General features: G+C 36.9%; 1 protein-coding gene across 1 annotated transcript; it reads right to left on the bottom strand.

The window, feature by feature from the left end:
* Window positions 1-281: 281 nt before the first annotated feature.
* On the bottom strand, window positions 282-10,440 carry LOC113089295 (uncharacterized). Its single transcript, XM_026255978.1, has 8 exons — window positions 9,866-10,440; window positions 9,480-9,826; window positions 7,951-8,067; window positions 7,602-7,771; window positions 6,974-7,097; window positions 5,937-6,000; window positions 5,288-5,408; window positions 282-1,774 (listed from the first exon to the last, which is right to left on the bottom strand). The coding sequence occupies exons 1-8, from the start codon at window positions 10,438-10,440 to the stop codon at window positions 1,733-1,735; spliced, it is 1,560 nt and encodes a 519-aa protein (XP_026111763.1). The 3' UTR covers window positions 282-1,732.
* Window positions 10,441-10,672: the final 232 nt, after the last annotated feature.

Below are 10,672 nucleotides of genomic sequence, written 5' to 3'. Positions count from 1 at the left end.
GGGATTTTTGAGTTTTTGAAAAAAAATAATAGTTATTGATAATTCAAATGTAAATTAATAGAACATAACAAATAATGAAAATACAGATACAATAAAATATTAAATATTTTAGGCTATTTGTTTAGTTCCAGTTTTAGTTACTGTGGTTAAATTATTAAAATATCAGGGGACTACAAGCAATTTTAGATTTACTATTTAATAATGTTTATAATTAATTTATAATGTTTTAGATCTGATTAAAATTAGAAAAAAAACAGTTTGTGAATCTCAGTCAGGCATAAAACATTAAAACCAGTCTGTGAAGCCAATATGTGTCATATTTATGGCTATTTACCTGAATTACATCTTTTAAAATGATAGCGCACCCTTGAGTAACCTGTAAACAGACAATTTTATTGTACCAAAGACTTCAGTGAAGGCTTTAAAGACATACAAAGACTGTACACATTTACATGACTTATGAAAAAAAAGCAATGCATTGTATGGTGGAATAGTCCCGCCTTCTGAATAAAAGAGCCAATCACTAATCAGTAAAGTCATCGTGTCACTGCAGCTGCAGTTAGAAGCTTTGATTGGGGAATGTGTGTTTAACTGCAAATGCTCATTGGCTGGTCTAACCTGAAAAATAAGCTTTTTAATGTTATTTAAGCAAAATTTAGACAGTTGTCAGATTTCATTGGCGATTTCAAATATTAAATTTAATAGAAGGTTTGCTGCATTGCTTTGATACCAAATACCAAACACAATAACAGGACATGATATGAAGTCTATCGAATCAAGTTTTACTGCAAGGCTATTACACAGTCGCGTCCCGTCTAAGCAGGCACATATGGGACAGTCTCGGCTCATTCGGAGAGAGGACAAAAGCCTCTTTCACCCGCGCAAGCACTCGGCTCCATTAGTGATGCATTCCTATTCAGACGAGGTCAAATTCCTTTTGCTCCTGGCTAATGGCTCGGAGAGACACGGACAGAGGAAGGCGACTGATGTCATAATGAGCCCGCAGACCCTACGACTGCATGAGAGCGGGACTAGGCCCTTCATCTTATAAGAATGTCTCCAAATGTTGGATTTTAGGCTTTTAGCGATGAGGACTGGAGCTGTAATGTGCTCTTTTATGTTGTGTCTCTTGCATAATATAATATGACAGAGATAGAGGCACAGAAAGAGCAAACAATCTGTCAATATGGCAACTGTAGCATCTCCGAGAAGCCTAAAAGACTCTTCTGATGTCTTGTGTTTGCCATGTGATTCTGTCGGGAATCTGTACGACTGAAAAATGCAACGTTTCTGTAAAATATGAAGCAGCAAACACGGATTTCAATGTTTCTTGAGCAGCAAATCAGCGCATTAGAATGATTTCTGAAGGATCATGTGACACTGAAGACTGAGAAGTAAACTCAGCTTTGTATCACAGGAATAAATTACAGAAAATTGTGATAATGTTTCAAATTTGTTACAGTTGTTACTGTATTTTTGAGCAAAGGAATGCAGTCTAACTGAATATAAGCCTACGCTGTAACATTAAAACCATAATTATTCCACATTTTTAACCAGTAATGTATGTATAGAGAGAGAAGATGTAATCCAGAGCCACATGAGGCTGCATGTTTGAGGCACATTCGTTCTGGAAAGAACTATTCCAGAACATTTATAACTAATGTCGTGTCATATCTTTCAAGGGCCGGCATGAGAACTGTGGAGTGAGAAGAAACACGAGTCCAAGACGGTGTCAGTGATTTCCTCTCCTCTGCAAAATCTGCTCCAGAAGTTTCTGCAAAAAAATAAATAATAATAATAATACAAAATAAATAAAAAGCCGTTGGTCAGTTTTATTCCAAACGTCCATCATTTGTGGTCAGCAAGAGTTGGACACACCAAATGTTTTTGTTGAAACACATCATAATTAATACTTGATGTCTGGGTGATTCTTTTATCCCACAGGGTGCTTTAAAGAGCAAATGCTGCATAAAACAAACAATCATTGTAGTTTTAAGGAATTGTAGCATCTACTGTTTCTCATGTGAGTGTTGAAAGGTTCAGTTTGCAAAAATGTTCCCCACCAAGACTTCCCCTTCTGTAATATATGTGTTAAAGGAATAGTTTACTCAAAAATTAAAATTAGCTGAAAATATCCACACGCTCAGGCCATCCAAGATGTAGATGAGTTTGTTTCTTCATCAGATTTGGAGAAATTTAGCATTGCATCTCTTGCTCACCAATGGATGCTCTGCAGTGAATGGGTGCCGTCAGAATGAAAGCTATAGATCTTGATTTGTTTCTTACAAACATGTAGCTTTTCACTTCACAAGATGTTCACTGCTGGACTGGAGTGCTGGGGATTATTGTGATTATTGTTTATCAGCTGTGTGTACTCTCATTCTGACGGCACCCATTCACTGCAGAGCATCCATTGGTGAGCAAGAGATGCAATGCTACATTTCTCCAAATCTGTTCACATGAATAAATGAACTCATGGCCTGAGGGTGAGTATATTTTCCAAATGTGCTTGATCAAGGACAGGATCAGATTTTCCAGGATGAGAGATGAATGTTCATCCCAACAGACGTATGTTGAGGAACTGCCCATAAAAAGAGAGGGAATATTGGGAAAATGTCTAGCCTCATGACAGACACACACATTTACTGGCTGGCAATGATTTTACTGTCTATGTGTGTGTGTGTGTGTGTGTGTGTGTGTTATCATCATGTGCATGTGCAGTGATTTCATTGGCAGTGGATGGGTGTTCATTCCTATGAACAGTGGCTCTATACACACACAGCACAATGAAGCTCTTTACAGCACTGCCAACCAGATAGCATTCAAAACACACACACACACACACACACACAGAATATTTCCCTGTTATTCGTCTATAACATACAGACCTTCACACCACCATCATTATCATCAATAGCTGAATGTTATCACTACATAATGCTGTTAGAACATGTACCATATAAATAAATAAAGCATGAAACTTCAGCCATGTTCAGAACAGCATACTATTAAAACCTCTCTTATGATGAAACTAATGAAGGAGTTTATGATGAAACTGTTGGAAGAGTTGCCATATGACAAAAATACCTGAGCAGAATACATGTACATTTCTGTGTATATATGACTGAGGTTGAGTAAGTCCAGATCTCTGGTGATTATCCTACAATAATATTCTGGTCCATAGCGACACCTGGTGGTCAGACTGTATTACACGTATACCGATGAGGTCACCATAGAAAAAAAGATTTTTGTATAATTTTATAAATAATTTATAATTTAAATTATATATAATAAAATATAAAATATATATTAAAATATATAATGTTAACAATGGGGTCCATCATTATTTATCAGATTTGATTAATTGTTGTCCTTTTATTTACCATGTCTAAAACTATGGTATTTATTAAATATTAAACAATCAGAATCAAGTATTGGGAATCATCTATGAGCTGTAATATAACACACACACACGTTTGTTTTTGTGTAAAGTGGGTTCATCCCATAGGCGTAATGGTTTTTATACTGTACGAACTGTATATTATATGGCCCTACACCTAACCCTAACCCTCACAGCAAACTTTGTGCATTTTTACTTTCTCAAAAAAACTTATTCTGTATGATTTATAAGTGTTTTGAAAAATGGGGACATGGGTTATGTCCTCATAAGTCACCCTCTCCTTGTAATACCTGTGTCATTCACATGTCATTATACAGAGTTGTGTCCGGATATGTCACAAAAACAAGAGCACACACACACACACACACACACACATCTGTCTTTGTTTCATCTGTGGTATGATTCACCTTAATCTAATGCTCACAGGTTTTAATTAACCTCAGGATGTGATCAGAGAAATCCCACTTTCATGCGGTGTCAGTAGAAGTCTGACACAGCTCACCCCCAGACACAGGTCAGTCTCCCATTAACGCTAACAACACTGAACTCTGACCCTGATGGATTTGGGCTTCAGGTCTGCTCTTGAGCCTTCAGGAAAGTGTGATGCCATCGTGTGTGGAGAACCAAACAACAGCATCAACTTATGAAAAGCTAACAACTGAATCACAAAAATAATTTATTTATAATTAAGTGAATAATAAAATTTAAATAATATTTTAAATAAAAACAAATCTAAATAAAACATTTTATTATAAATATTATATTAATTTGTATATAATATTATAATATTAGATAAATAATGTTTTATTTGTTTTCCTGAATGTAATTATTATTATTATTATTATCTTTTCCTTTTTATCAATGGAAATAAAGATGAGAGCTGATATATATATATGTATATATATACCTATTTATGTTTTTTTTCAGATAGCACTTAACAGACCCACATTTTTTACTACAAATGAATCAAAACTAAAACTAAAACTAAAACTGAAATAAAAATAATTTTAACCTATTTTTTTAAATAAAAACATTAAAATAGATTACATATTTCTATTATTTGAAAACAGATAAAAACATAAATATTAAAGATGAAAACTAAAATATAATATAATATATATATATATATATATATATATATATATATATATATATATATATATATATATATATATATATATATATATATATATATATATATATATCATAAAATCTATCTGTCTGTCTATCTATCTATCTATCTATCTATCTATCTATCTATCTATCTATCTATCTATCTATCTATCTATCTATCTATCTATCTATCTATCTATCTATCTATCTATCTACTGTTACTGACTGTGTGCACCAGTTTTGGAGACCTTGTAAGGATTTATTCATCTCACTAAGTGTGAACAGCAATAACAGTGATGCTTGACACGCAAATAATAACATACACAAATGCTGGTCATAAGCTGCGTATCAAAAGCTTCATCCTGCGCAGAGCTGATTGTTACCAGTCAGTGTGATGTGTGTGAATGTGAAGACAGGCCTAGAAATGTGTTGAATATCCCTCTCTGCTCTCTGCGTCAGGGACTAGTCTATATTTAGAGCGGGTAAGAGCTGTTTAGGAACAAAATGCATCAGCCGAAATCAATCCGCACTGTTTAAGGGGCGGAACGGGCTTAGAGAAGGCATCCTCCTCCGGTCCGATTGAATTAGGGGAATTTTCTTAAGATAAACGCACACCTTGCGAAGCTGTATTGGAAAAGCTTCACTTTCAGGATTAATGCTGAGAATCTGATTCGTTGAACAAGTAACGCCTGTGCTGTGATGAGCAGTCTTCACTTCTAACTCCTCTAAACTGCTCTCAGATCAGTCCTACACGTCTGCAAACACTACATCTACCTTTTTAAAGAGCTCTGCCCGCAGCCTGTTGGTCCGAGATGCCAGTTTTCTTTTCTCCTCTTCTATTTTCCTCTTTTCTTCCTCTCTCCTCTTCTTCACATGAGGCAGCTGGTTATAACTCCTGTCAACCAAACGCATAGTTAGCATGCGTGACATTGTAGCTGCAGTTTATAAATGAGCACTTTAATAAAAAAAAAAAGAAACAACAACAAAGATTTCATCCAGAGAAAAAGAATGTATCATATTTCTGTTGATCTTTTGTGAGATCAGAACACATCAGAGTCAGAATTAAGAAGCAAACTTTGTGTATTTACACTGTTATCTGACATAACCGGCCGTGTTATTCAGTTATACACCACATCGGCAGCTTAAATCAAAACTTCTGAACACAGGCACTCATTCGTGCAGAATCCACCCAGCCGTGCATCAGAAGCACAGTGAGAGCAGATCTAATCGGATGAGGTTTCATTCAGCAGCAACAAAACAAATAAGCTGTGAAAAGCACAATCAGGACGGCCGCACACACACAACACCTTCAATACAGATAGAACTGATACACCCGTGTGTGTGTGTGTGTGTGTGTGTGTGAAAGACAAACAAATAAAGCAGGAAAGGTGTTTCTCAAAACAGGAACTGGCATGTTCTTTACCTCCTGGACTGCAGCTGTAGACTCTTTCCCATGATGCTTCTGTCTTTGGATTTCACAAGGCTTTCTGCAGAACACACACACACACACACACACACAATAAATGGGGTTTCTGCATAGACAAACTCTAATTTAATGACAAAATTATACTGAGGAAACAGTAGAATCTGTGATTAAATATATTGGTCAAACATCAACTTGTTATGGATCCCCAAAGATCTGAAAATAAATTGGTGCACCCATTTATTATTAATCTAAAATCAAGTCTCATCTTGAAAAATACACAAGAAGCAAGCCTTCTGTTCACAATATATCCTCTGCAGTGAAATACAGGAATAATCAAGCCAACATTATATGTATGCATGCAAAAGAAGTCCAACAGCTGTTATTTAAGCATTACACATATCTTTGCATGTTTCTGTAATATTTGTCTAATTTGATAATGCATTCAGCTGTCCATGTTTACAGCCATTAAGATTCTGTACGTGCACCGAATAAAACAATGAAAGGCCATGTGTTATACAGTGATTTCATCACAGAAGAACCCTTTAACCAGCCTAATGTGGTTTGCTGTTCTCACACTGATTTCTGCTGGTCAGGTTTGATGGTTGTAGATATTTAGAGCACAGGAGGAGAAACTACAGCAGCTTGAGTTGGCTTATATATAAATTTGTTTGCAATAATAATAATAATAATAATAATAATAATAATAATAATCATAATCATAATCATATTTTTACAACATATTTAAACACGATTCATCAAATGAGAGTCAGTAATGCGTTTTATAATATTGCTAAAACTCCTAAAGCAAGCAATGTTGGTGATGCAGTTTTAACAGTGATCAGATGGGGGCGGTATTTCCTCTTTTAACAGCTGCTGATATTCTCTCCAGTGCTCTGAACAATCCCTGCTCTCATTTCAGATGCTGATTTGATAAGCACAGTCTGTCTGAATATTGAGGGCATGAAAGTGTTGTTCATTTTGACTGCGTCTGAACGTGTGTGAATGTGTTGATGCTGATAGTGTGTGCCGCACACCTCCGCTCTGGAGTGTCTGTGGTGAGCTGAGGGAGTTCTGCCTCTCCTGTGACCTTCTCTCCAGGGCTCGAACCCTGGCCTGTGAGCGCTGGATGAAATCAGGCCGTCTGCTCGCTAAAGCCTCCTGCACACACAGAACACACACTCACCAAAAGAACCGTTCAATTCAACGTTCAAAGTCTAATCCAAAACAAAGCTCTCGGTTTAAGATGGATGAGCAAAAGCTTCCTCATGGGAAACTATATGGATTTTCTATAATTAAATATACTTTTTAAATAGTACATATACAAATTGTGTGTTGCAAGGAGAGAGAGATTTTTTTCCCTTTAGAATTCTGCAAAAAAAAAAAAAAAAAAAAAAAAAAAAAAAAATATATATATATATATATATATATATATATATATATATATATATATATATATATATATATGTATATAAAATAATGAATGGCTTCTGAAATGGCCTTTTTATTCTAAAAACATTTTCTTTTAGAGGTAGGGTTTTTAGTTGGTCTACAGTAATTACAAATGGTTTTATTGTATGTCCTCCTTTAGATCACCAGTCAGTGAACCTCATTATTTTGGTACAGAAGTACCTGCAAACAACAGAAGAGAGAAGAGTAACTCACACTAAGTGACAGTGGAGCCAAAGCAGTTTCAGACAGGTCATTTTGGGACTCGAATGGGACAAAATCCACACATTGATCTGCTGGACATGTTTTTTTCTTTCCATCAGCACCAGCACTCTCTTCTTTGAGCTCTCTGTGTTCACTTTGCCTTATATCTTCTGATAAACACACTGATAAAGAGGAACAGTATTCAGTCATAAAACAACAGCTCACTTTGTATCAGAGGAATGGAGAAAAGCTCAAACTGTGTGAGATGCTCTAATACCAACATGACCAGAGTGTGCCCTCATCCTGCTAAAAGTGAAGTTTGTGTTTGTGGAAGCCAAAGGTCAGGAGAGATCTGGTGTACCTGCTGTTGCTGTGTGGGATGTAGTTCGTCTCTGCTGGGCCTGCAGCTTTATGTTGGCGATAACCGCAGCAGCGTTCAGGGCCAGGACGGCGTCTGCGCTCAGATCAGCCGAGGTATCTGAAAACAAAGAGACTGTGTATCATCCAGAGCCTCAAACACACTGCACACGAGTAGCAAAAAACAATCGCTTCCAGCTATGCAAGCGGGATTTTGTTGTTGCATTCAGAAAAGTAATGCATGCTACGTTCTGTGTCAGAATGATGTATAGTTCTGCTTGGCCAAAATTACTGACATACTCGCAATGTTAAGCTAGAGAATGAAGCGAGTGCATTTGGAACGCATTTAGGTCTGGATCAACATATTTAACATATAGTTCACATATAGTTGTATGAAGGGTTAATCATTTAAGGTTTTATTTATTTATTTTTATTATTTTTTGTATAGTTCTGCTTGGCCAAACTAGGTCTGCATCAACATATTTGCATACAATATATTTTTGGTCTATGGACAGCTAGTAAGGAGTTCCAACAAACTTACTTTATTTTCTATTCTATTCTATTTTAGAAATAAAAATGAAAACAAAACACATATAGTTGTATGAAGGGTTAATCATTTAAGGTTTTTTTAAGGTCATAAATAAATGTAGAATAATACATTAATAATAATAAAATGTTTTCTAAATAACAGATAGATGGATGGATGGATGGATGGATGGTTGGATTATTTTTATATACATTTTATTTTATAAAATATAAATATTTAAAAAATTATCTGGAAAGCATTATACTATTATATATATTATGCTATTTAATATATATTTATTTATACATTTTATTGTATTTATTAAATTATTTTTTAAATACAAAGATTTTTGAACATTGCAAGGAAGTATGGATGATAGATAGATCATGCAAAAAAAAAAAAAAAACGAACTAACTAAATAAATAGTCATGATTTTCAATCTTTAGAATTCTGAAAAAAGAAAAAAAAAAATTTCATCCTGAAATCCTGTATTTCAAGGGGAAAATAACTTTAAAATGTCTTAAAAACTAAAAAACAAGTCTAAAAAGTAAATGGCATTTTTTTTTTAAATGCAAAAATTCTAAATGTTTTTCTAAGTGACTTTATTTCAAACAGTAGTCATCTATGCATGTCCTCAGATAGTTGAATGAGTGTATGCATGTATTTCGGCGGCTGTCAGATCTCTCTCTGTGTGCAGCAGCTCTAAATTCCCACAGAAGCTCAAAAACCAGTATTGAAAGCAGGGTAGAAATAGATTATGCATGCAAGATGCGTGGGAAAATGAAAAGATGAGAAAACGCAAGACAGAAAGAGAGAGAAATCTCCCGTTTCAGGGCCGTCCAGCGCTACCGTGCGTATCTGCCGTGAAAAGCCTCAATTAAAAACCCCTGCTCTCTCGCACGATAATACTCATCCATTAAACATCAAAGCGGCGCAGTGCAACCTCAGTCTACAGTGTGCTCGTGTGTGTCTACCGCCGAATATATCCACACGGGTTCTGCTGGTACCTTCTGCTTTTAGTAGTGTGAGAGGATTGATTCCTGAAACAGGTTCCTCACGACCCCACTCTTTCTTCACAATGCCCACCTCGCCACCGGAGGCCCAGCGCCTTCTTGCTTCGCCGATGCTGGATCTAACAAGGTCAATATTTGTCTTCTGGGGAACAGGAGAGCTCTGGTTGTGAAACACTGGATGTGTAACTGCATTACTGCCAAGTTGTGTGCAGTTAAACAGACTTGCGTCGCAGCTGAGAGGCCGTCGAGGAGGCTTGGACGCTTTGGTGTCGCTCTCCCCTGCCGCGCTGCTTTCGTTTGGGTTGTTGAGGAAGAGAGACAGGCTAGATCTGTGCTGGCACCTCCATTGGTTTCATCCTGGCTCTAGAGATATAGTTAACGGTTGGTTTGATGGTGAGGGATTGACTTTGGATTCATTATGGAGTCCTTCAGTGTAGCTGTGTCTGTATTTCGCTGGACTGAAACGCTCTCTCTGTTCAGTCATTTTCACAATGGTTGCCTTTCTTCTCAGTACTACGCCGTGGTCCTTCTCTTCACGATCAGAGCCAGAGGTCGAGGCGATGGTCTGGCTAGAAGTGCTTTTCATCCTCTGTTCAGTGACTTTGACCGCTAAAGCTTTTCTGTGTCCATCGGCGAGGCTGTTCATCGCTGGACTCGGAGGCCTGGAGTTTGTGTGCGTGACCTTCCTGGAAGTGATAGTGATGGACGATATCGAGGAGCTGAAGGACTCCGGCGCGCTTCCACGCCTGCGTGTGGGATCTCTCAACACGGGATGAGGTCCAGCGTGGCATGTGTCCATCTCGGCTTTCGGATTCCAGGCTTGCGGTCCATTTCGTCCTCCCTCAGAGCTCACGGATCCCGAAGCCTGGAAGCAAACAGATGAAATCCCTTGAATTGGGCTTTGTGTGGATGAAAGAAGTGCTCTCTGCCTCCTGTGTGCGGTGTATCCTGCCATATCTATAGCAACTGTATCAGTTTTGGGGCAATTCAGTTAAGTTGGAACTCAAGGCACTTTTGTATTAAATTATGAGAATCACAGGAGAGTTTTAATCTTGCCTTACTTTCATAGAGCCCGAACTCACAAAATATAGTTGCTTGTGCATATGAAAACAGTACCACAGTATATTTCAAAGTATCATGGTGCCTTCATGGAATGGCATTCATAACCGTCAAATATTAAATTAAAT

This window comes from Carassius auratus, unplaced genomic scaffold (genome assembly GCF_003368295.1).
Source record: "Carassius auratus strain Wakin unplaced genomic scaffold, ASM336829v1 scaf_tig00049318, whole genome shotgun sequence".
NCBI classification, from domain to species: Eukaryota; Metazoa; Chordata; class Actinopteri; order Cypriniformes; family Cyprinidae; genus Carassius; species Carassius auratus.
This window is presented reverse-complemented; position numbering and strand designations above follow the sequence as displayed.

Excerpts from the sequence above, each read along its gene's own strand:
- LOC113089295 (XM_026255978.1), bottom strand. The coding sequence starts at position 10,440 with ATGGCAGGATACACCGCACACAGGAGGCAGAGAGCACTTCTTTCATCC. Across the intron at positions 6,001-6,973 it reads ACAGACACTCCAGAGCGGAG|AAAGCCTTGTGAAATCCAAA; the intron begins GTGTGCGGCACA and ends TGTGTTCTGCAG. Across the intron at positions 5,409-5,936 it reads CTACAGCTGCAGTCCAGGAG|GAGTTATAACCAGCTGCCTC; the intron begins GTAAAGAACATG and ends TTTGGTTGACAG.